We start from the raw sequence: 27,107 nt of genomic DNA, 5'->3' as shown, positions 1-27,107 counted from the left end.
TTCAGTGGAAAGATTTTCTCTGAATCCTTCTATTTTCATTCCTTCCCCCTGTTTTCTGGCTTCTCTGAATCCAGAGCCTCACCCAATACTTATATTTTCCGTGTAAGCAATGTTGAATGTTTGGGGTTTGTTTGGTTGCTTACAATCAAATGAAGATTAAAAAAAATCTGGAACATTTGTGCATCCTTAAATTCTCTCTCTGGGGCTGGTTCTGAACTGGTCAGTGATAATAGCTGGTCTCATGGCTGCATCACACTAAGGGTTACGGGTCAAAGGAGAGTCTATTGATTAAGAGCATGGGCTTTGAGATCAGGACGTCTTGACCTTGAGCTGTTTCTACAACTTCGTAGTTGTGAATATTATTTATGTGACTCTCTTAAGCCTCGGTTTTCTCATCTGTTAAGTGGGAATTATATTATCTATTTCTTAGGGCTATGATAATTAAATAATATATCAGTATTATTTAGAAGAGTGCTTGTCATATAATTAAGCATTTATTAACTAATAATGATGGTTTAAAGCTGTTTTAGAAAACACATCTGGTTGGCAAACATTGATTTGGTTCCTCCTCTAATTGGCTCTGTGTTCTTGGATATCTCATTGAAGCCACAGAGTCCAGAAAGGCCATAAATATCTAATTCAAGCCCTAAAATCTGGTTAATGAATTATCTTTTATGCTCTTCCTTATGAAGTTGCTTCACTAACACGTGATGGAATTGAGCCCAGACTCTGAACTTTTTTATAATGATCACAGTATACTTCTTCTACTGAACCTCTTTTTCCCTTGCCCAGTAAACTCTAATGGTGTTTTTGGCTTACGTGATAATTGACTGCAGCCCTGCTTTTCTTTCTCCATTATCAGGGCAAGGAGGGCAAGGGTGTGAGTGAGGGAGGACCTAGAATGGGAGCAGAGTCAAATTCCAACTTAATTTTCCTTTGGCCCCTATACGGAATCTATGTGTAAACAGCTACCAGTGGAGAGAGTTAATTACATTTTATTACAAGCTGCCAGCAGGCAGGAGGACCACAGCTCATGCGCAGCTTACACAAGCACATACACACAGGCACATGTACCGATGCTCGTGCACAGCAGGAGATCCCCCAAATGCATGGAGTACCTGTGCCCACACCATCACCCCACCTATTTATACACACACACTAGTGTCCAGGAGAAAAGTGGTCAGCACATTTTATCATACATCCCAGATTAAGGGAAGCCATTCAGGATGGGGGAAAGGGAAGATTTTGAGGCAAAAAGAGAAATGAAACCAAAATGTCCCGCCCTGTCAGCATTAACTAGAATATAAGATATGGACTTTGGACAGAGAGACAGACTCCTGGGGTCTGCCAAGAGTCAAAATGTCCAAAGGGCCTCTCATTCTCTGGCTGCTGATTGAGCTATGGCAATTTTATCTGAGTAAGTATCTAAACCGTTCCATGCAGGAATCCCTGGGGGGCTTGGCATCCTGCGATGGGTTTCCATGACTGATCGGGCCTCAGCAGAGCAGAAGCCCACTTCCTCTCTGCATCCCACCTCCCTCATCCCCACGAGAGTTTCTTCTTTGGAGATTCTCTTTCTTTCTTGTTACACTGGGTTTATCCTGAGACTAGTTTGGGGGTTGGGGTTGGGGCAATTTGTGTCCATATAAGAAATGACAATTTAAGAAGAAACACAGAGATAAGGAGTCAGATGAAATAGGGGGGAAAATGTCCTCTGCGGATATTATTAGCACAGTCAGAGCCAGGAGAATTTGTTTTGCTGAGAGCTTTTATCATATTTTTTATTTTGCTCTTTATTTTTAGTTTTTTGTTGGCTTTTTGTTTTGTTTTATTTTGCTGGAGTTGAGACTTCAAAATAAGGTTTCTCTCTGCACATTGTTTCCAGGTTTTGGACCATGCAAATGTACACATTCAGTTTGGGTCAGTTTAGACTTTCGTATCTTGGTGGTGTAAAGTGCTGTGCTGAGCTGCAGTTGTGTCTCGGTCACTAATGGTTGCCATTGGGAACAGGTCTAAACTGCTCTGGCTCTTCCATGTATGGAATAAGGGACGTAGATAAGACCAGTTTTAACAGTTCATGATTCTAGGACTAGACAATGTCTAATATCCCTTGCAGTTGTAAAAGTCCATAGTTATTTGAGCATGAATCTTGCAAATGTGCTGCATGAGAAAACACCTACATTTCAAAGGAAACAAAGGTGTTCTTTGTACCCCTCAAGCCTCTGTCATGCTGTTCTTTCTGCCTTTTTTCCCTCTCTAACTCCATGCATCCTCAGGTCTCCACCTAAGTCAGGCTTTTCCTGAGCATTCAGGACTGGTTCAGGAGTTTCTGCTGTGAGAGCCTGTCCTCCTTGGAGTCCCCTCATCAGAGGACTTGTCACCCTGTAGTAATTGCTCACTGAATTGCTCCTATCCCCAGATACTCTGTAGCATTAATGGAATGAAAGCAATCCCTATCGCTTTCTTTATTAATTTAGTATTATTTTTTTATTAAGTTCATTGGGGTGACATTTGTTAATAACATTGTATAAGTTTCAAGTGTACAATTCCATAATATGTCATCTGTGTATTGCATTGTGTGTTCGCCACCCAAAATCATGTCTCCTTCTGTCACCATGACCCCCTTTACCCTGTCTCCTTCTGTCACCATGACCCCCATTGTCTCCTTACCCCACTTCCCCTCCAGTAACCACCATACTATTATCTGTGTCTATGAGTTTGCTTTGTTTGTTCATTTGTTGCTTCCTGTTTTATATCCCACATATGAGCGAAATCATACAGTTCTTGTCCTTTTCCATCCGATTTATTTTGTTTAGCACGATTCTCTCAAGATCCATCCATGATGTCAAAAATGAAAATATTTCATCCTGTATTAGGGCTCATACAATATTTTATCTTTCCTGGTTATAATAATTATCTCATTTGTTCTTTTTCTTAATTTCCCAAGTGTCCGCCAAATTTAACCCAAATATTCCAATCTATCTGTCAAAGACCTATCAAATCTGTTTTAAAATATCTAAATGCATCAGATAACTATTAGTTATACTCGCTACCACTACCCAAAATTTTATTCTTTTGTTCTTCTGCTCCACCCTGGTTTGGTTGTTTTGGTTGCTAGCTGCCAAAGATATTTTCCCTCCAAAGGTTCTTCCTGATCCGCTTGGAATGCTCATTTTTGAGAAAGCCAGATCCTATGTAAGAATCCGTCTACTTTGAGAATGCCATACCGTAATAATGTAAGGAAGCCCAAGATGCTATGCAGAAGGGTCATATGGAGAGAGAGGGTTGCCTGTCCAGCCACGCGCTCTTTATCTCATCAATTGTCTAGACATGTGAGTGAAAAAGTCATCATGGACATTGCCTTCGTATCTGTTTCATGTTGAAGACTTTGCCCAAATGTCTGGTGATCCTTGGGTATGTATTTATATTTAAAGTGACACACTAAAAACAAGTTAGGAGAGGTGCATGTATGATCAAGGTGCATGCAAGGTGACTTTACTGATGAGAAATTGGGTGGTATTATTGGGGGACTCCCGTATATCAATATCTATAAGTATTTTTTGGGGGCCATTCAGTTTATCCAGATATTAAATGTTGTAGTTTCCTTGGAATAGCATCCCACAGTTCCGCGGGCATTCGGTGGAAAGATTTTCTCTGAATCCTTCTATTTTCATTCCTTCCCCATTTTCTGGCTTCACCCAATACTTATATTTTCTGTGTCTTTAATTTGAGAACCCTTTGAGAACAGTGTTAGATCTATTGTATATGTGTAGCACATCTTTACCCAATCATCCATCAATGGACATTTAGGTTCTTTATCAATGATTTTAATGGTCTTTATCTTGTCCTGGGAACTTGCGGTGTGGAGGGTTTTGTTATGTTGAAAGCTGCCAGAGTCTAAGTTCACATTTCTTGCTAATGGGTGGGCACTGACTGAGCTGCTGGTTAAGCTAGCGCAGCTTCTTGGAAGAGGCAGCACCTGGTGAACTGTCTGTTTTTCATTTGTGCCTTTTCTAAAATGACTAATTTAGAAGGGAGTGACTGCTCAGAATCACTGAGGATCAATCAGAGCTGCACATGTTCTTAACAGATGCCAAATCAAACACTTCACTCTGTAGATGGTGAAACTGAGACCCAGATTGGGGAAGGGCGTTTCTTTAAGGACACCAGCTGGAGAAGGAACCAAACTGGCATCGGAACTTAGGTTGTACCCACCATCCTGGGTAATTCCCAAAAGGAGAATTGACTTGATACCAACACTTTGCTCCAGGATACTTTTGTAATTGGAAGGAACAGTTTTCTGTCCTGTTTCTAAATTCTGAAGTGCTTGGTTACTTACCTGTACTAAGACTTTATTAATTCCATGTGACATCTGATACTTCATCTCATGAGAAACTTAGAAACACTTTCTGAGGGGAGTTGTTATCTGTCCCCTTTGTCGGATGATGATAATGCGGTCAGGATTATTGTGGTTTTCCTCTAAGAACATAAAAGCGATAACTGACAGAATGAGGGTTACAATGTAAGCCTAATGAATGTTTTTCTACCTCGCCAAATTTTCTGCTTCCTTTTTTTTTTTAACATTAATGTTTAATCAGATGAGTAATACAGAAACACCCTTGGCGAAAAAAATAAAAATGTTATAAAGCTAAAAATCCCTTTTGATGACTACCCGCAGCCCCTCCCTGTTCCTTTCCAATGATCATGAAGGTGACTGACACAATGACTTGGGTGAATATCCTACCAGATACTTTTCTGTGCTTTTACCTTCATACATCTGTGCCCGCCAAAAATTACAAACTGCTTGGCTTATTTTATCAAATAGTTTTATATTTTATGTGTTCCTTTGAAATTTGCCCTTTTCGTACATTAATACGGCTTGGAGTTTTCACGCCAACTGATATAGATCTATCTAATTCTAACCGTCTTCTACACATGATTCCATCAAGTAAATATGCCATAGTTTTGCCATTTTCATATACACATTGTTCCTTCCATTCACGTGTATATGAGGGCCGCAGTGAACATTTACAAATAGGTTTTCTTGTGCATGTGTGTTTTTCTAGGGTAAATAAAACATGAAATTGTGTAGGGTAGCTAGCACACACACAGACTGAGTATAATAGAAACTGTCAAGTTGCCCCAGAATGTGGCTGTACACATTCACACCTCATCTCATTGCTGTTTACTGTGGTAGGATATTTTTCCCTGGGTCCCTGTCTGGCTAACACTTGATGTTAACAGCATTCTAAATTTTTGCCAGTCAAATAGGTGAAATTTACTGGCCACTCATATTTCCTCTTCTATGAATTGCCTGCTATCTCCTTTCCAACTTTTTCTATTGTGTCTTTTCTTATTGAATAATAGGATGCCTCCTTCTATACTATGATACTTGGGAAAATAAAGGAATTATTTCTCCAGTAGAAATAATTCTTAAATATATTTTTTATTAATTTTCCAAATATTCATAGGAACAAGCTCATATTTGAGAAATTACTAGTTTTAGGTGAATGTGTTCTGTGTTGCTAATGCAGCTGAGGGTTGTGACAATGAATTTTTCATCTTCTTCCCTCGTTTCATGATGAGCAAAATGAACTTTCACAGCATTTATGATCTGTGAAACATTTTCACTGTAGCTAAGTGAAGAGACTGTGAGTTCACGGAAGGCTCAGGCTGGTCTGAATTTAGAATGTCCTTCATCGTGAGAGCCAACTGTGAAAAACCCTTGTGCTTACCCTCTGGGTGTCTGTTAGGGTTCTTGCTCATCTCTAAGAGAGGGACACCTCTATGTGTCTGATACTTGGTCAGGGAGGAACAGGGGACTGCTGGACATGTCTTATACAACTTAGCTAAATGAGTCCAAAAAGTTAGTAAATGGAGAGTCTTAAGGGGGTGTTTTTTGAGGAAAACAATAAGCAAGGACCGAGATACCCAAAAAGTTGGTGCTGGATATAGTTCTGATGATCTGGAGCTTCAGCTTGCTTGGCCCTCACATCAATAGCATTCTTTTTTCTTTTGGTTTAGTACCATCACTGAGGTTCAGCTAAACCAGTAGGCTTAACATGTGCAGCAGCTGAAAATGTTTCGCAGCGTCTCAGAGATGGATATAATCTTAGAAGAGCTCGTCCAGTGCTCCTCAAACACTGGGTGAGTGGCCAGTGTCTTCAGAATGACCCGAGGAAATTGATTATGTCCACCTCTGTGGGCTTTGCCCTCAGAGATTCTGACTCAGGATTGGACAATAAAATATATATTTTTAACAACCTTCCCGGGTCATGCCAATGAGGAGCTGAAGTTGAGAAACACAGATACTTAACTTTAGAAATAGTGATACCTCCAATCTAACCCTCCAGCATTTTTGTATGTCACAGCTGCCATTCTACATAATTCTCGTGGTCCCTTTCAGTTCTAACATTAAAAAAGTACTCAAACTCCACCTGACTTCATATTGTCTAACAGCAAATAAATGATCCAGAGCAATTAATTTCTATTTCTAGTAGTGAAAGGAGAGAAAGACTATGGGATATAGTCCAACAGCCTATCTTCCTGCCATAGCACTCTCTCGCTTAGAAGACAGAGGGGGCCCATTTGAGGCATTCAAGTCAATAGCACATGATCACTGCTTGTTGAGATACAGTGGGTACGGTGCTGTTTTTAGACCTGTTTATATGAGTTAGTAGAGTCGACTTAAAGGGTTCTTTTCATTGGAGTCAATTTTCCATTGGAGAGTTTATTGGCTTATTGAATGGTACTCAAGGTCAAAGTTTTTAAATCGGCAAAAAGGGCTTGATGTGGAAATGAGTTCAGAGACTCAGGTGGGTCAACTGTCTCTACTTGGAAGGATACAGAGTTAGAGTGTGGCTGTGGTGAAGGGCACATCAGAATTTATACTAAAGAAACGTGTACACTACAACTCTTCATCTTCCTGGAAGCACCTATTTATACAATCACTGTGTAGCATATCCGAGAGATTTTAATAGTGCACGCCTAGTTTTTTTATCCTTCTTTACAGCTCCAGCTGCATCAGAGACGGTCGTGAATGCGTTTTTGGGTGAGTCGGTGACCCTGCCCTGCACATACGCATCTTGGTCTCAGAGCAGCAACAGCATGTGCTGGGGCAAAGGCATGTGTCCCAACTCCAGATGTAACGAGGAGATTCTCTACACTGACGGGACGAAGGTGCTCTCAAGGAAGTTGACAAAATATGAACTTAAGGGGCCGATCTGGAGAGGTGATGTCTCCTTGACCATCTTCAACACCAACGAAGATGACGAAACTCTGTACTGCTGCCGCATAGAGGTGCCCGGCTGGTTCAATGACGTGAAGAAGAACATTCGTTTGAAGTTAACACAAGGTGAGCACATGGAGGAGCTCATGTCTGTGGAAGGAAAGAGTCAGCAATTAGTGGGCAATGGATTCAGTGGGTGGTGGTGGAGAGGCTTTAGTTCTTTAAGCAATGAGTGGGCAGATTAAATCGGGAGGTGTTGCCTTTACTAGAGGAACTATGGTATAAAGCAAATGCTCGCGGTGGCCAAGAAAGCCACAGAGTGAGTGAGTGGAGTGTGTTGGGTGGGGAAGGGAATTGCAAGGTCAGTCTGAAGAAGGTAGCTGCTGCTTATCTAGGGGGTTGTCAGTTTGCAGGAGTTTGGGCCCAGTGTTTCAGATCTGTCAGTTTGCGTGTGTGTGCGCGCGTGTGTGTATGTGAGCTGTGCTGATTTTTGCATGTTGGCAAATATTTCAAAGTTTAGAAAAATGTATACTGTGTAAACTAAAGCGTCCGTGTGTCAGCTTCAGCCTGTAGGCCAGTAGTTTGAAACTTCTGGCAAAGGGGAAGAGGTGTAGGATTTGGAGATACTTATAGTCGTTTTCAGGTGTTCTTTCCTTCTGTGACTGTCAGTTGCTTTTGGTGAAATTTGGAATATAGTGAAACTTTAAAAGATTTGAACTATATGGAGGGAAGCCTATGGATGCTAACAATAGCCACCTTTCCTGTTTGTCTGAAATGGAGCCTTTCAAAGTAAGCCCAGTGTTCAACTTGCCTCAGTTGGAGGGTTCCTGGGCTCCATTCCTAGCTGGATGGGCATCTTGGAAGGTAAGGTGTGGATATTCAGATGCTTAACAAGCTTCTCAGGGGACTCTACTGCACTCTAAAATTTAAAAGTAACTGATGTGGATTCTTCAATTAGAGAACTTTCATATACATTAGCATATTTTTCCCGACAACTTTGTGAGATAGAAGTTACTACTATTTTGATTTATTGAAGTTAAATGATGCCTATCCAAGTCTTCTCTTTTCAAGCCTGGTATAACTAGCTATTATTTTATAAAATATTTGTTGACCTCAATACTCTATGGGGTCATTTCTAAGTTCACTTGAAACTAATGGTATCTTTCTGGTCCATTAGAGTTCATGGAAATCTGGCATATTTGAATGGGTGGTGTCTATAAAATAACTGTGACTAATGAACCCAAATTCAAATGTTTAGGGAGCGACTGGTGCTGGTGTGAACCAATCTTTAAAATCTGAAATAGACTACATTCTCTACCTATGTTGCACACTTTGGGCCGAATTTTTTAGATTGTAATTTTATTTTATTTTGCAAAGAAAACCCAGTGTGAGTTCAACCATCTTAACACATATTCAAGAGTATGATGCATTATCATGAACTGTAGATACAAGGTTGTACAGCAGATCTCTAGAGTTTATTCATCTTGCTTGACCAAAACTTTATGTTTGGGCTCACTTTTGATGCAGTCCTCTATTTACTCATTGATGTTTTTGGAATACCTACTATGTGATCCGTACTGTGGCAGGTATTAGATTTGTACCAGAGAACAAAATAAATATCAGATTTTCCCTCATGGGGCTTACCGTCTAGTGGGAGAAGTAGATATTAAACAATAATCATCAAATCAATATATAGTTATTTGTGTAGAAATGCAACAAGTCCTGTGAAAGTAAAGTATGAGAATGCAAATAAATTGCTATTACGGAATACAGATGACCTCAATGCAGAGGTGTCCTTTTAGCCGAGATTTGAGGGTTAAGTAGGAATCAGCCTAATGGAGAGAGATACTAGGAAGCAGCAGGTATAAAGTTTCTCCACCCAGAAGGTCACTAATATGTTCAGAGAACTGAAGAAAGGCTGGGGAAAATGAGAAGAGCAGAGTGGAGACGTGAGATTGGTCAGGTAGAGCCTTGCGGGCAAGGTTGGAGGGTTGGTTCTTTATCTTAAGCCAAGGAGGACCCAGCAAAAGGTTTAAGCAGGAGACAGATAACTAGATTTGTCATTTTAAAAGATTACTCTAGCCAATGTGTGAAGAATAAACTGGAAAGGCCAAGGCTAGTGGCAAGAAACCCTATTTTTATGAGCATTACAATGGTCCAGGCCAGTGGACGAGGTGAGGGCAGTAGAAATAGACAGGAATGAATGGATACCACATATATTTGTGTTGTTTTCCTCCTCTTCCATCTCCACATGATACCAGACATATCTTCTGTTGGTTACAGCCCCAACAACCACTCGTCGCCCAATCACCACTACTGAGATGACAACAACCACAGCTGTGCTTCCAACAACAGCCATGACTACGCCCGACCTCACAACCAGAACAACGCTTCAGACAAGAACCACTGCCGCCCTCACAACAGCTACCACATGCCCTCTGACCACACCGAGATCCCTCCCTGAGACAACCACAAGTCTTTTGACTGCTGAGCCTTCCACAGAAGGGTCCGCCGATGCAGGTACATGGTACCATGGCCATTCTTTCCTTTCTGCTGGTCGGATGTATCTTGAGTCCCTCGGAACAGGGTACTTCCACTGAATGGGCAGCCCAGAGACTTGCCCTCAGGTCTGCGTGCGCACGTGTGTGTATGAGTCCGTCGTGTTAGTTTTCTAGGACTGTTATAACAAACACCACAGACTGGGTGGCTTAAACAATACAAGTTTATTTTCTCGCAATTCTGGAGGCTACAAGTCTGAGATCAAGGTGTCTGTGTAGTCGATTTCTTCTGAAGCTTCTCTCCTTGGTTTATAGACAGCCATCTTCTCACTGTGTCTTCACATAGTCTTTCCCTTGTGTGTGTCTGTGTCCTAATCTTCCTTCTTTGTAAGGACGCCAGTCCTCTTGGATTAGGGCCCATCCTAATGACCTCATTTTACCTTAATCACTTCTTTAAAGGCCCCATCTCCAAATATATTCTGAGCTATTGGGGATTCGGGCTTCAACATACGAACTGGGGAGGAGCACAATTCAACTCTCATAACGGTGCACGTGTGTGTGTGTGTGTGTGTGTGTGTGTGGTTTCACTAAACTGTTCCTTTCTTTTTTTTGCTTTATGGTTTTCTTTTTCCCTGTTTTTTTTTTTTTCTTTTCCTTTGTGTATTTAAAAAGTCAGCTTTTTTTTGCTTCTCCAGTTGACCTCCCATGAATCTTAGAGATGTTTATTGAAGAACCAGGTACTCAAGTTCCAGCCTGTCAAGGGTTCAGTCTCTGCCTAGGCATTAGATTGATTGAGAAAAGGCCTCCGGACGCCTTATAATATTTTCTGATGGTGAACTCGTTCTACCCTCTTTCTTTTTTCTTCCTTTCCCCCCGCCCCTGAATCCTTCTTGATCCTATACCTTGGAACTCTCACTGAATTACTAGCTCCATTACTTATGGGGGCTTATTAAAGCCCCCACCATGTTTCAATCTCATATTCTGAGGATAAAATTATTAGAAAACAATCAGAAGATGGCTTGAAGGCTTTCTTCAGCATTTCATCTGCATCAATTAGGCCTAGATAATTTAAGTAGCTTTATAATATTCAATTGGCTAACTCTATTATACTCTGAGTAGTCACCTAAAATCCATGAACCCTAACCCAATAAATTTTATATGTATTTTTTATTCCTTTTGCCTTTAAAATAATCATCTTAAAATGGAACATTTGTAGTTTTTGCCTAGATTCTAAAAACTAATTATAACCTTTGAAGAAAACCTGAAATATATAGAAAAGCACAAAGGCTTTTCTATAGTCCCAAATCTCACTACTCAGCACATTTATTTTTTAGCTTCCTTTTATCAAACTTTTTTTCTCTTCCAGAATCAGAAACTTTCTTTCTCACTAGTAACTCTCTGAGAAGCACTGAGGAGACTTTTGGAGGCACTGCCTTGCCCACATCCAAAGGTTCGTGGACACTTGTTCTCTTTTCTTTCCTTACCTTTTCTTAGATTGAGGAGAAAGAAACACTGAATAGAGTGTCATTGAATCAGATGAGTAGAGATGACTTTTTGACCCTGTGTGCCATGACGTCTACCTGGGACAAACTGATGTCAAGGCAGCGTTCGCTCCTATGGGGGAAGGAGAGGGAGAGACAGAGACAGACACAGAGAGACACAGAGAAGTACTGATTTTGATTCATTTCTGCAATTCTCCATGGCAACACATCTCTAAAAATTTGCCTTTCCACTCTAGGCAAGGGGGTGCTTATCTGTGAACTTGATTTGAAGCACACCAGTCTTTGTCGAAACCCCTAAGGGGTGTACCACCTTGACTGGTTGGCTTTTTATAGTGGAGGGAGGAATCTTTCATTCATGTCCTTTCATACATCTATCAAGCCTTCTTTAGGTATTTTCTAAGACCCAGGGGGCAGTGGCTACCCTAAAAATAAGATGATTTATATCGTTGGGTGCTAGAGAGGACTTCCTGGGCTTGACTCCCAGTTCTACGACATTTTGCTAGGGGTCCCTGGCCTCGGTTTATTCTCAGCTTTGTTGTGGACTTGTGTAACTTCATGCATGTAAAAGATCTAGCCGAGTGCCTGGCACATTAGTAAGCACTCAAATGGTAGGTGTTACCTTAATGAGGCTTATAATCAAGTGGAGGAAAACAGACATGTGAGGGGTAAATAAACCAATGCTTGTGATAGTACAATACAGCATGGTAGAGTGGTTCATGTGTGTGTACTGGTGCCATGCTGGCTGGGCACAAAGCCTCCCTCTTACCTGCTGTGTGACTTTGAGAAAGCTACTCAGCCTCTCTGGGACTTGGTTTCCTTGTTGGTAAAATGAGAATAATAATACACCTTTCCTATATGTCTCTTTCTGAGGATTTCGTGAAAATATGCATGTATATCACTTAGAGCAGTGTCTGGCATGTACTAAGTGCTCAGTAAAAATTATGGGTTTTGTTGTTGTTATTTGTTTGTTTGTTTGTTTTATGACAGATGTCAGTTTAGGGGACAGAGGGGCACCAAAAATAAGAAGACAAGCATTTACCTAATTTTATTCTCTCTTTTCCTTTGCTTTTTCCAGAGTCCAAAGCTTGGGCTCTCCAGTCAACAACCCAGGCATCGACATGGGAAATGAATGACTCAGTGACTTTTCCTCAGCCAAGAGGTACAGGGCTGTGCTCTTACGAGTGGTTTTGTCTTTGGCGGTGGGAACAATCTGTGTCTGCCTGCTTGTCTTGGGATTCAGTTATTTTGAACTTACATCCTCCCGCAAGCCAGGATGAAAGTGAAACATGCTAACAGCATCGGGCCTGGCTTCTTCCCTCTTTGGCCTCATTTCTGAACCCCTCTTCCTCAGCCATTTTGACTTGAAGCTAGGAATGCTAGTCGCAGAATCACCCATCACTTTTCAAAACCTTACTAATTCATTTTAAATTACACAAATATTATACTGATGTATTTTTGTGAGGGATACATTTTTAAAAAGTAGAAATAAAATTCTCTTTGATTCTCTTTTTTCCATTCCCTTATATGTGTGTATAGATGTAGAAATATACAGAGTTTGTGTGTGTGTGTGTGGCTATTTTTTTTAATGGTGACATTGGTTAACGAAATCCAGTAAGTTTCAATTCAACAGTAAGTCATGTATTTTGCAATGTATGTTCACTGCCCATAGTTGGATTTCTTTCTGTTACCATATATTTGACCCCTTTTACCCCATCTATCTCTCCCCTCTCCCCTCCGGTAACCACTAGTCTATAGTCCATGTCCATGATTCTCTGTTTGTTTGTCATGTTTGTTTATTGCTTTTAGGTTTATATCTGTGATGTAATATAAGCTATGTCATGTGGTTTTCAACTTTTTCTGACTGGCTTATTTTGCTTAACATAATTATCTCAAGGTCCATCCATGTTGTTGCAAATGGCAGTATTTCATCTCTTCTTATGGCTGAGTAATATTCCATTGTATATATGTACCACATCTTCTTTAGCCAATCATCTGTCGTAGTACATTTCGATTGCTTTCATGTCCTGGCCAAGATGAATAATGCTGTTATGAACATCGGTGTGCAAATATCTTTTCGGACATGAGTTTTCAAGTCTTTGGGGTAAATACCCAGTAGAGAGATTGCTGGATCATATGGTAGACCAATTCTTAGTTTTTTGAGGAAACTCCACACTGTTTTCAATAGTGGCTGTACCAATTTGCAGTCCCACCAGCAGCATATGAGGGTTCCTTTTTCTCCACATCCTCTTCAGCATTTGTTATTACTTGTCCTGTTGATAATAGCTAGTCTAACAGGTGTGAGATGGTATCTCATTGTGGTTTTGATTTGCATTTCTCTAATAGCTAGCGATGTTGAGCATCCTTTCATATGTTCGTTGGCCATTTGTATGTCTTCGTAGGAGAAGTGTGTGCATGTGTGATTTTTTAAAAAATGCTATCATACTATATGAAGCTTTCTGCATTTTCTTTTAGTCACCTCATATTATATGTTGGATCACTTTCTTTCTCAGTCCATGTAGATCTGCATCAGTATGTTAAATTACTGTATAGTATCTTATACTATGGATATGTATAGGATCCATTGTCCAAAGAGGGGCATTTCAGTTCCAACGTTTCATTATTGTAAATAGTCTATAGTGAACACTCCTTATGTGAGTGCCTGCTTAAGCGTTTATGCAAGTGTTTCTCTAGCTAGGGTGGTGACCAAAAAGGAGAAATCCTAGGCTGGAAGAAATGTACACTTTTAAATTTAATAGCTATTACAAAATTATTCTCTGGAAGGGCTGTGCTGTTTCCTTTTCCCACCCACAGACTATCTGCTTTCCCATATCCTCCTCACACTTTGATATGACCATTTGTTTAATGTTCTTCAATCTCCTGAGAAGAAAATGTCATCTCATTCTTTTACTGTTCCGATTAACAGAGAGTTGTTTATTAGCCATTACATGTCTATTAGCCAGACAACAGCCATCCTTTAACTCCATGAGGGAGTCAATGTAACACCACTCACAAAGTCTCAGAAGGTAGAATGAGAGGGGATAGACAAGAAGAGTGGAAGGGGGATAGGTTTTAAAGGAAGACTATAAATCTGGATGAAATGCAAGCGTGAGCTAGTGTTGAAAAGCTTCGGCATGCACTAACTCATACAGCGGGAAGACAAAAGCTGGACTAGATATAAATAATTTAAGCAAAACTAGGTGCCAGAGATCCAAACCTCCTTTGTCTGTGGGATGGGCAAAGTTGGGGGGCTATTTTCTGTCAGAAGAGAAGTTAGCAACTGAAAAAGTGAGGGAGGGTGGGCAAGGAGTTGTCAAAATGTTATTTATTTCATTTAGGTCTTAGACTAATTTACACTGAATTGTGTTAGATCTAAATGAAATAAATAACATTTGCAGTAGATCTAAATGAAATAAATAACATTTGCGGTAGATCTAAATGAAATAAATAACATTTTGAAAACTCCTTGCCCACTCACTCTCCATCGCTTTTTTACCCTCTTCTATAACATCCCTGATGTTTCATTTCACTCCTCCTTGATAATTCCTGGGAGAGAGAGCACACCTACTCCCATATCCAGAGGCTGCTCTGCTGAAGAGGAACTTTTCATAAGAAGGTTGCTCAGTCTCCATGTAACATGTACTCATTATGGAAGAAACCAGGGTTCATTGAGTACATATCGTGTGCTGGCTTAGTGCCCAGCTCTTCGCATGGGCCACTTCATTCAATCCTTTTTAGCAGGTGTTCACATTCCTATTTTATGTAGCCTTCCTAAGACCACACAGTCTCAGGTGCCAGACCCTGGAAGTCTAGCTCTGATTCCATGCTCTTAGATATTATTTTATTGCTTTCCAGTCTGAAATAAAAGGTTGTTTTCTTTCATTTGCTATTCTCTCTTGGATTTGGTAATAAAGCATTCATAATAATAATGACAGTTACCTTCGACTAAGGACTTAGCTGTTAGTTGCTGTGCTATGGATTTTTAACATGCATTTTCTTACTTAAGTCTCACAATGACCTCCTAGTTATGTACAGATATTACCCCCATTTTACAGATAAAGAAACAGAGGGCCAGAGCATTTATTAGAGAAGATTACACCTACTAAGGTCTATCTTCGTTTTAACATTATACATTTACGTGCATTACAGCCTTTGATTTTTCACAAAACCCTATGAGATAGATATCCTTATCACCTCCATTCAAGAATTTGTGATGGTTCTAACGCTTGTCTAGGAAATGACGAACCTGGATTTAGCCAAGTCTGCTCCACTCTGATGCCCCTGACTTCCTTGCTGGAGGCTCTTACAGAATAAGGCAACTTCTTCATTTATATGTAAGTGACTTCAACCCATTTCAAAGGACCTGCATGCCTCTGTGGGTTTTTCCTTCCTTGGCTAAATATCCCCCAGTCCATCCTCATTTCTTCATGTGAATTTTGGATGGCAAAGCTTTTTCCTTGGTTGAGGGCTGGTTTAAATCAAAAGAGGATCTTGTCAAAATTACTATTCCTTAAAACTAGCATTACCCAGAGAGGTCTAGAATTGAGTTCAGAGATGTGGGGTGATTTGCCCAAGATCACACAGCTGGAAACACAAACAACAGTAAAAATGACAATAAGAACCCTCACAGGTTCTCACCCCAGCTACAAGCTCTTAACCGCTCCAGGTACCTAGAAATTTAAGTCTTTCCATATAACCTGAGGATTAATTCGTTTCTTGCTGGGCAGCAGGAACGTGTGAAATGGTTCCAGAGTGTTCCCTAAAGACCCAATCTCCACTGGGTAGGGACTCTGCAGCCAGGGCAAGCAGAACCACATCACTATGTCATTTCTTAAATAAAATCTCGTACATGGAAGTGTTTTATAAAATAAATAACACAAATCTTAATTGTTAATCCTCTGCTGATTATGCCTCAGGCTCACATTTGCCTTCTTGATAATATCCCGAATTCTTTCTTTCTGGTCGTTTCTTCTCACACTCTCCTGCGTAGCATTGGGTAGGGGTTAAAGGAGCTGTGTTGGGGAGTCCAAAGCCTCAGGGTTATAGTCCAGCTCTGCCAATTTGTGCTGTTTTTTCCCCTTATAGAATTTCAGGTGAGTGACTTGTTCTATCCTCTTCTAAATCTCAGTTTCTTCAAAATGTAAAATCGAGATAATAGTAGTACTTATTTCATAGAGCTGTTAAGTGAGGAATGCATGACAAAAACCTAATATGTGATTACTGACTAATAGATTATAATCATCATGATGAAATCCTATTTTTCTCTTCCATACATCTCTGTGCTATTCCTACACTTCATTTTTAGGCCAATCCAGCTAGGTACCCAGTGGCTACTTCCAAAAGCTCCCAACTGACTTGCTCTTCTTTATAAGTACATGAGCACTTTTTGGCTTTATGATTTTTTTCAAACTGCTATTCATACCAGAGAAACAGCTGATGAGTGACAAAATTATAAACTTGGGGAAGCTACAAAAGTTTTTAAAATCTCGTGGTAATAATTCCCTACTCAGTATTAGAATAAATCTGAGATCCCGAAAGCTTTTTGCTGACTCTTTTTTAGATGGCTCTACAAAACTCTCAATTATTGGTTTTATTCCTGTGGGTGAATATCTTTAATCTTCTGCTGTCTCTCACTTGTTTTGTCCTTCTCATGTTGCTCGGGCTATGGAGGCTTCAGTCTATAATTTAGGCTTGGAAATCTAGTTTTGGTTGAAAAAGGGCTGTGGTCGAATATGCCATGCAAGGCTTTCCAGGTTTGTGTCATTCATTTTACAAGACACTTCCAAGTACATCTCTCCACTTCAGTGCCCTCTTCCATTCTGAAGGTGTCTGGTCTGCAGACATCATCTGACAAAGACCTACCCAGGGGTACAGACCTCTCCGTAGCTGCCTAGAATGGAGCTCAGAAATGTGGAATGAGGGGGTGACTCCCTAGTGTAGTGGTTAGCACGTCTGCTTTAAAAAAAAAAAAAAAAAAGAAATGTGGAGTGAATTTCCCAAGACCAAATGGCTAGACATAGGGAGAAAGGGAACTCACACCCAGCTTTCAATTTGTGTCCATGAACTCTTGAGGAGTGAAGGATTGTTGTCTACGGAAAACTGGGAAACTGAGGCCTAGAAAAGTCCAGCAAGTTGAGAGAAGACTTGTAGTGAGTTAGGAAGAAAGCTGAGACCAGAGGCCAGCTCTCCAGATCCCATGTACAGTTGGCTTTTGTTCCAGGACTGGCAGCCACTGTTTCTCAACAGAGCTTCCCTGAGGGTAGATTTTCACAGTTTATTCTAAAGTATTAGGATTCACTTTTTCTCAGCCCTTAGGTGGATCATTATACCCATCAGCAGCATGAAGTCAAAGCTGCAGACAACTTCAAATTTAATGCACCCACACATGCATGAGGACTTTGCTGTCAATCCAGTAAAATTGAAAGAAAAAAGAAATAAAGAAAGAAAGAAAGAAAGAAAGAAAGAAAGAAAGAAAGAAAGAAAGAAAGAAAGAAAGAAAGAAAAGAACATTGCTCTTGTAATAATAATAACATTTTTCTTTCCTTGAAATTTTTACAGTAGTTTTCTGTTGGTTCCAGGGTTAAGATGGTGAAAAAGCAGGGAGGGGCTGCTTTCAGTAATATTCATTCTATTACTGTATCTTTTTGTTTTATAAAGCCAGCCCCTGTCTCATGGTCCAGAGCAAGCTGGCCTTTCCATGGAGTCAAAGGATTCTCAGAGAGAAAAGTGGTTGGAGATGGCATTTTTTATCTTTATCTTGGCATTTGGTCTGGATATGTGGAAATAGGTAACATGATATTTGGTAAAGGCCTTTCAAATCTCTCATTCATAAAACATGGCTTATCTAGTTGTTTCTCTGTACATGGCACAGGACACATTAACATAAGTAAGTCATGACCTCTTTTCTTAAAAGGATCATACTTTAGTGGGATAGAAAGGCTTGTATATTCCAATCAATCATCCAGTATGCTTTGTTTTGGCCAGAAGTATGAAAAGGTGTCTTGAGGGCCCAAAAAAGAAAGAGATAGATTCTATCTTTGAAAAAAGGGCCAGGACAATTTCATTCAATGACCTTTGAATTGGTTCTTCAAGGAGAACATTTCACTGAGGAGGGAGTGTGGAGGAGTGAATATGGAGGGAGAACAGCATGAGCAAAGATAGGGGGACTCGATAAGAACTTGAAGTCTTTAGAGATTATTAGTTTAATCTAATGGAGACAGGAAGCTGGGAATGGTCTAGGTTCTTGAAGGACTTGACTGATGGACTGAAGAATTTAGATGTCGTTCCAGGGTCATAAAGAACCATTCATGTGTTTTGAACAGGGAATGACATTGTCAATCCTGTTTTGAGAAAAATTGCTCTGGCAAGAGTGTGGAAGATGTATTCGAGGGGAGCCAGCCTGGAGGTAGAGAGGCTACCCAGGGGGCTCCCGCAATAATTCAGGCCGGAGATGAGTCTGGACAGGCGAGAATGATGGCAGCAGTAATAACAGAGGGTGGACAGACTCAAAGCCATTTAAGAGTTCAAATCAAAAGGACTTGGTAACTGAAGTAGGAATGAAGGATGACTGATTCTCTGTACTTGGGAAACTAGATCGATGTGATGGGTTAACTGATAAAGGAACACCAGGAGGAAGAATTAAATTTGTTTGGAAGATCTGGAGTTCGAAGAACCTCTGGGAAATATCTAACAGGCAGTTGGAAATATGTGACTGGGCAGACTTAGGGAATGCCTGGGTGGGTGGGCATCTTTGGTGATGGGCACCTACCTCTGATCAAATAGTAATTACTATGATGTTCGCATAAGTGCCCAGTAGGGACTGACCACTATACCAGTACTTTCATACATATTATCTCATAAGGGAAGGGATAGTTCAGGGCTGTAGATATAATTTTGGGAGTCAATGATAATAAATGACACTTAATTGAGTGCTGATTATATGCCAATGCTTTCAATGCATTGTCTCATCGTGAGACATTGTTGTCTGGATCTGTGAAGAAGATTCTATTATTAAATCCATTACAAAGGAGAAGAAACTGAGGTTTGGAGAGGTTAAGAAATTTGCCAGAGTTTGAACCCCATGTCTCTTGGCTCTTGAAACGGAGCTCTTAAACTCTTTATTATATTGTCTCCTCAGCAGAGTTAAGCTCTAATTGAAGTTTCTGTGGGATCACCTAAAGATATTGTATGAGATGAAGCGAGGGATGATGAGGTGCAAAAGGAGAGCACCCCGCCCCCTACCCCCCAAAGGAACCACTGCACTGGGAGAGGGTGTGGTGGAATCAGAAGAGCCTGCTAGAGAGTCAGAGAGAGAGACCCAGACGTAGGAAAAGATCCAGGAGAGCGTGGAGGCAGAGGGAGCTGGGCTAACACAGCTTATGGAGGGTGTAGTTAAATATTAAAAACTTTTGAATGCTGGTCAAGCAGGATGAGGCATTTAGAAAGGTGGCCATGAACTGTGGTAGTGGGGGCCACTAAGTGAACAATGCTGGCTCTGTGAGTGGATGCCCTGGAGTCCAAAGGTGAGCAATGGTTAGAGAATGAATGTTAGGTGTTCTTTCAAGAAGTTCAAGGATGAATATTTAGAGGGGAGGCAGAGCAGAGAGAGAAGGGAATGGTGAATGGAGCAAGGTTTGTCTTGGTGAGAAAGGGATGTGGTCAAGAATGGGGGAGGTGGGATTTGGTCTAGAAATGAAAATAAGAGAGAAGGGAGTAAGGAGAGAATAAATGAAGGTGTGAGAGCAATCAGATCTCATGTCGGCCTCCAGGAAAGGAGAAGACTGGAGAACAAAGACTTTGAACTTGGAGATCGTGTGGTCCGTGAATACCAGACCTGGCCGTGGGCTGGATTCACAGGCAACTTAGTAAAAATAGAGATTGCTCTACTCTACCAAAGACTTGCAGAATTAGAGCCTCTGTGGGTGGGCCCAAGAAATGTATGTCTAACAAACTTCCTCAGGAGATGCTTTTGAAGCTAGCCCAGCCCTGGCCCCAAGAAGGCGTTGAGGAATTTCTGTGGTCGTACATTCTCTTTATTCTATGTAGAAGGAAACTGACGCACAGAGGCATTAAAAAACTTCAAAGAGAAGTGGGAACTAGGCCTTAGATATGACCCTTTTCTGACTGCCACATCACAGCTTTTTCCCATATGCTGCACTGTTTTATTAAGGACAAAACTGAGCCCCGTTAGAACTTGACACTTTCCTGCGTCCTCTGTTGATCAAGGACATAAAGAAGTTGCAGGAGGAATTGCCATTCTCAGTACAAGTTCAGCAGAAGAAACAGAGGAAGGCAGGGGAATGAAGCTAAGCTCATTTTCACTCACAAATGCAGTTGTTAGGAGAAAAGAAATTGGACGCAGTTGATTTCAAAGTCAACATCTTTCGCGAGGCATTAGCTGATTTGTTTTATCTCTCATTCTCAGTGCTTTTCACAGGCTCGAATCAGTTGATAGGCTGGCAGTCTGGGGATAAGGAAAAGGACAAAAAGTGGATTCTCATCGTTCTCGCAATAGCATTCTATTCTACCAACCATACAAATGATTTTTTTTTTTCATTAATAATTGGAATCGAATCCATGTAATTCTAGCATCTAACAGCTCTCCTTCAGAAAGGTCAACCAAATAAGATCAAAGAGAATTGCCAAGCTTTAAGAGAGCCATGCCCATGGTGAGACAAATAGAGAGCAGAAAAGAAAGCATCAGCCACTGAAATGGAACATGGAGCCAGCCCTAAGAAATGCCCATATTAATGGTTAACCAAGTGAGCTGGGTGACTCATTCTGCAGACCATAACATCTCTCTGACACCTAGCCAGGCACCGCAGAGACATTTAGTTTCTCAGAAAAAGACGAAAGGGTGAACCTCAGCGAGTGCTGTGATGATGAGGTGTCTGTTTTCCCCACTGTGAACAAGTCAGTTAACAATGGTACCAACACCCTTTGGCAAGGGCCTGTCTGTACTTGTGTACCATTGAAGCTTGTGATGCTCAGCGGCCTGGCAGAGGGGACAGGTGTGGAATTTGGACTCAGATGTCACTGCTCCATCATTTACTAGCAATCCTCACTAGATTGGCAGCATTGGGCAAGATATGGGACCTCTCTGGGCCTCAGTTTCCACTTTTTTCCGTAATTCTGTCCAAGTGGACTTAATTCACCTTAAGTTTACTTACCTCGTGCATTCATTTGGAAGTTCAAATGTGATACTACATGTGAGTCCTTTGTTTTCAGCTGCTTCCATTGTGCTCATCATTGTCATCGTCAACAATAATAATTATTAGGATTTCTTTCCCAGAACTGCATCCACCTAGGTAGTGGAGGGCTGGGGGTCCATTTCAAACGGCTCTATTCCACTCTGCCATGAAACAACATGGTCACTCACTCTGCAGCACTGATCCTTCCAGAGCAGGTGTATGGGAGCGCTTGCCACATTTCCCAAAGGCCACAGAGCCCAGAGGATAAGAGCTAGGTTCTTAGCTCTGAGGTTTGTTCTCTTCCTTTGCAGCTGTGTGACTTCTCTGACATCTCTCGGCCACAGGATACCCACTGTGAGATGAGGACAATAACGTGCTGACTGTAGAGCATTTTCTGAGATCAGACATGGAAAGTACTGTGCACTGTACTTGGCACGTAGAAAGTGCTTGGTATAGGGTATCCGTTTATTGTTGTTGTTGTTATCAGTAATTCTGAGGTTTCATGGTAAAATGTGCACCTCGCCTCAGTCAAGGTTTATGGATCAGCTGGCGTGGGCAGAGCAATGCTGGACATTGCCCTTCGGAGAGGGGTCCAGTAAGGGAAGATCGGTGATGAGGTCTTGTCCATGCTTCACAGAGACCCTCAGATATCGGCACATGGGAGCAAGAGGCTGGGGCCATGACTCTGGGCTCTCACAGGAGGATGAGTTTGTTTTTTTTTTTTTTTTTTGCCGGGACACCTCAGGGGTGGTGGAAGTTTGAGACAAAGTTCAGAACTGGGGTGAGTCACTCAGGTAATGGTGTTCTAGAGTCTTTGTTTCTCTCTGTTACCGCATCGACGTGAACTGTGAAGTCATCTCATCATTCCTTCCTCTTTCTGAATCACATCGGGTGCCAAAATGATTTGCTCTCTGTTCCTTTTCAAAATTAAAAAAAAAGGACCTCACGCAATTTTGCCCTTCCAGCCAAAGAACACCTGACACGTAGGTAACGCCCTGTTGATTGTTCGATTTAAGTGTAGAGTTGCTCGCTCTTTTTGATCATTCTACATATTAAAAACACGTGGAGGTTCCCAAAATTTAAAGGAAGGAGGTGAATTCAATAAATGTGTGTTTCTACTTTCCAAAGGCATTTTGAAATTCCAGATTTGCTTTAGTGCTGCCAGGCAGAGTCAGAAAACATGGGTTCTAGTCTCTTTCTTTGTAACTCATTACTATGGAACTTGGAGCAAGTGAAATGCACTCTCTAGATTTTAGTTTTTCTATGGATTACAAAAAAAAGGAATCAGAGGAAATAATTTCAAATTCTTCACAACTCTAAAATATTCAGATTGCGATTTTTGGATCCTTTTTGCTAGCCTTTCGATTTTTAAGACCATTCAGCCAGTGTTCCAGAAGGGGGCAGCATAAGCCAATGCTAACTACGAAAGAAACTCCGAAGGCTTCTAAATTCACTTTTAAAATTCTAGGATTGTGTTAAGATTGTATCATGGAATTGACTTATTTCGGACCTAAATTTGTTTAAAAAATGGAGACAGATGAGTCCCAGTGTCTATGAATTTAATGACGAGTCAACATATATAATATGAGTTTTAAAATTTATCCACTGAGGAGATAGCGAGCTTTTATTTCCAGTTGATTTCTGGCATGAAGCCCGCTGATTAGCGTTTGTGTTTAAAATGGGATTGTAACATGCTCTTTTTCTTTTCTCTCAGAGTGCTTACAATCATGATTTTTTGAGTCTGTTACAGTTGGGTTCAAATTTCCTTTGATGGTTTATGTTACCTTGGGCAAATGATTTAAACTTTTTCAGCCTCAGTTGACACATCTATAAAATGAGTATTGTAAGCATTAAATGAGACAATTTATGTGAAGTGTTTATCACAGTAGTGCTCAAATTGATTTTGAGAGGGAGTTTCCAGTAATTTTGAAGCAAATTTCCACTAATGGAAAAGGAACAGCAGTGATATTCAAAATGGATTCTTAAAAGATTTTCTAAAAATGCAGTGCCAATCTGAAACCGCATATAACAAGTGATTTTATTTGAGTGAGCGAGAGGGTGGGTTTTAGTCTACTGCCTTAGGCATAACCACCTTGAAGAGAAAATCCCTCACCACCCTAGGGTCTGAAGGTCTGAGGGTCTTAAGAGTAAAACTGAGTTCAGATGTAACACATTTAATTCCCTGACTCTACAGGTGTTGTTTTTGCACCAGTAGACTATACCAGCAAACTTTTCTGTAAAGGGCCAAATAGTATATATTTTAGGCCTTGCAAGCCACTGATACAACTACTCAACTCTCCCTTTTTAATGCAAAGGCAGCTAGATACACACGTAAACAAACAGGTATCACTGTGCTTCAATAAAACTTTATTAAATCACACTGAAATTTGAATTGCCTGCAGTTTGCATGTGTTATATGTCATTCTCCTTTCGAATTTGTTCCCAACCATTAAAATATAAAAATGATTCTTAGCTCTCAGAGCTCTCAGGTTGTACAAAAACAGGCCGCAGCCAGGATTTGGCCCTCTGGCTGTAGTTTGCCAACCCTTGACCAATACCATCCAGATACAGGACACATTCCTTAGAAAGGGCAGAGAGGAGTCTGTTTCAATAGGGCTCTTCCAGAACATTCACTGAGTATTGCCTCCTGCCCTACTAGATTATAAATCCTTTGAGGCTAAAGATGGTCTTTTTATACTATAGTTAGAACATTTAAACATTTTTTTCCATATTATGAAATAAATACATGCTCTTGTAAAAGAAAAAGTTAAAATACTATAAAGTGAAAGTTCCTTGTATTCCAAACATCGCCCACCCTCCACTGTACCTCCACCCTGCCCCAATTACCAAGATAAAGAGTTAATTACTCTAACAGTTTGAGCCATATTCTCTCAGATCATTTTTTTAATAACATAGTAACATCGATCACTATTATTTTACAAAATTTGTAAATTTTTGCAAAATCATTCTATACTGTTTTAAACTCATTTTAAAATTCATTCAACAAATCTTTACTGCAAAGCTACTATGTATCATGTATATATTAAATTGAACCATATGAAGTGGCTGATACTTAAACTATTTTTAAAAACCTTTTTATTTTGAAATAATTTTAGACTCATGCGTACTTGCAAAAATAGTACAGAGAGGTCTATATATATTCCTCTGGCTTCCCCCACTGGTAAATCTTACATTACACCATCAAAACCAGGAAATTGACATTGGTACAATGCAACCAACTAGTCTTTAATCCCTACTTGGACTTCACCAGTTTTTATAGGTACTTGTTATTTAAAACAAACAAACAAACCCTTTTTGATCCACAAAAACAACCAATATATATCTATTTCCTGTATGTTGTTACAGGTCAGCACTCTTAGATCTAGGTAGGTGCCTGTTTTCTAGTAGTACCACCCAGCCTGTCTTTGGTGGCGAGCCAACGTGTTTTTAACACCTATATTCAAAGTTTCGCTTAGAAGGTCACTGTGGCACTGCTTCAGAGAAGTGACACACACCCTGAGAATTAGCTCTTGACGCAGGCATCTTAGAGAGTTTCCAGTGATTAACGCATGATACATAGAATATTTTATAGTTAAAATTTTTACATTTGAGAAAATTTAGAAATTATACAAAAATGCTACTAAGAAAAAATTTAAATGCCTACAATAATTCTATTCAAAGTCAGATGTATTTTGCCTTTGGCATTTCTTTTTAGTTTTCTTTGGGAAGTAGGAGGTATGCAGTTATTTGTGTACATATTTTTAAGTGTTTACATACTCATTTTCTATTCTAAGAGTAGCTTTATGTCCTTTATAAAAATTACGATGTAATGACAATTTTCGCAGGTCATTCAAATTCTTCATAAAGCATCATTTAGAAATATAAAGCTTAAAAAGGATATAGAAGATCAGTTGGTAAAATATCAGCATTTTCAGATGATTTAACTGTGGCTCAGAGAGAGGAAGCATCTTGCCCAAGGTCACACAGTCAGGAAACCTGCGATAAATACTTAAGAATGGTAAAGCATGAGGAAGGCCAAGTGACAACCTCAGAGTGTTCCAAGGTCAGGGGTTAAGTTTCACAGAAATTTTATTTTGCCAGAGTACCCATGCCCACAAAGAACTCAAGAGCCTAAAACGAAACCAGCAAGCTAATTTTCTAATTTGCAGCGAGAACTCTATCTTCCAAGGGGTCCATATTTTGGTATTTTTATGTAAATGCATTCTTACTCGGTAGGAAAATCTAATATTAAGCAGAAGTATTGGTGAATAGTACATGAACCTGGGAAAAGTGTGATTGATTTTAAGATTCTTTCATTGTTGTTATTACATTTCAATTAATTTAAAATTGATAATATGCATTACATGGCAAATGTACAAAGCATACAAAAACTATTAAATGATATCGGTTTTCCTTTCATCCCTTGCGCCCATCCCCAGAGCCACTGCTCTCTTGGAGCATCTTAGTGACCAGCATGTCTGTATCAGTTCCCTGTTGCTGCTATAACAAATTACCAGAAACATCGCGGCTTAAAATAACACAGATTTATTACACCTTACAGTTTTGGAGGTTAGCAGTCCTAAAATCAAGATGTTGGCAGGGCTGCATTCCTTCTGGATTCTCTAGGGGAGAATCTATTTCTTTACCAAATTTTCAAGCTTCTAATGGCCTGCATTCCCTGGCTTGGGGCTTCTTCTTCCATCTATAAAGCTAGCAATTGAGCATCTTCAAATCTCTCTCTCTCTGACCTCTTCTTCCATCATCACATACTCAAAGTTGACATTTTGCCTCCCTCTTAAAAAGATCCTTCTGATTATACTGGGCTCACTGGATGATCTAAGATAGTCTTCCCATCTCAAGATCCTTGACTTAATAATTACATTGCAAAATCTCTTTTGCCCTTTAAGGTAATATATTCACACATTCTGAAGATTAGGTTGTAGACACCTTCAGGTGTCATTATTCTGCCCAACATAGTCTCCAAACTGAGAGACAAATGACTCATCCTTCTCTATACGAGATGTATTCTTCTTAGTAAAACATTTATTGATAATTTATTCATATGCTTTCATATTAATATATACATTTTGAAATGTATCCCTCCCAAATAAATGTTTAAAGGGTGAAATTTAAATAAATATAAATAGATGCGCTCATCTTCCCCACGCCCAGTGGACGGCCTTGCCCACTCAGGGTGAGCACCGAGCCCTCCTTGGAGACTACTGTTCTGTTCCATCCCTTTTCTAGATTCAATGCAAATCATGGTACCAAACATTTCTTCTTACATCCTTCTTGCATACCATGCTATGTACATGGTACAGTCGTGCTTCAGCTCCAGGGTAATGAGGTCCTTAAGAGCACAGGTGTTGATGTCAATCAGACGGGTTCAAATCCCAGCTCCACTATCTACAACCTGTCTGACCTGGATCATGTTCCTAAACCCTCTGAGCCTCAGTCTTTTGACTGGCAGTATGCGGTAGTGTCTGCCTCACAGGGTTGCTCCTGAGGAGTAAGTGTTCAACAGAATGTTCGTAATAATATGGCATTAGGTTAATACTCTTGAGTTCAATGCTAGGCCCTTCGATTGGAATTAGTCTTCTTACCTGTGCTCAGCACCCATTTCTGACTCTTTCTTAGGCCTGGTTACCCCCATCAAAGGCCACTCTCATCTTTTGTGTATCAATTCCCTTTA

General features: G+C 40.3%; 1 protein-coding gene across 3 annotated transcripts in view; it reads left to right on the top strand.

The window, feature by feature from the left end:
* Positions 1-1,321: 1,321 nt before the first annotated feature.
* Positions 1,322-27,107, top strand: part of TIMD4 (T cell immunoglobulin and mucin domain containing 4) — a 33,142-nt gene continuing 7,356 nt past the window's right edge. The window contains exons 1-5 of one of the 3 annotated variants that reach the window (XM_006906455.3): positions 1,322-1,417; positions 7,013-7,354; positions 9,512-9,748; positions 11,093-11,176; positions 12,304-12,387. In XM_006906455.3, coding sequence (XP_006906517.1) covers positions 1,360-1,417; positions 7,013-7,354; positions 9,512-9,748; positions 11,093-11,176; positions 12,304-12,387 — 805 coding nt within the window. In that variant the 5' untranslated portion in view covers positions 1,322-1,359. Of the gene's footprint in view, positions 1,418-3,291; positions 3,415-7,012; positions 7,355-9,511; positions 9,749-11,092; positions 11,177-12,303; positions 12,388-19,556; positions 19,748-27,107 lie in introns of those variants that run through there. The other 2 variants (XM_025043153.1, XR_003044649.1) reach the window with 2 other exon arrangements.

This window comes from Pteropus alecto, unplaced genomic scaffold (assembly GCF_000325575.1).
Source record: "Pteropus alecto unplaced genomic scaffold, ASM32557v1 scaffold40, whole genome shotgun sequence".
Taxonomy (NCBI): domain Eukaryota; kingdom Metazoa; phylum Chordata; class Mammalia; order Chiroptera; family Pteropodidae; genus Pteropus; species Pteropus alecto.
Note: the sequence above shows the minus strand (reverse complement) of the source record. Positions and strands in the feature narration are given on the sequence as shown.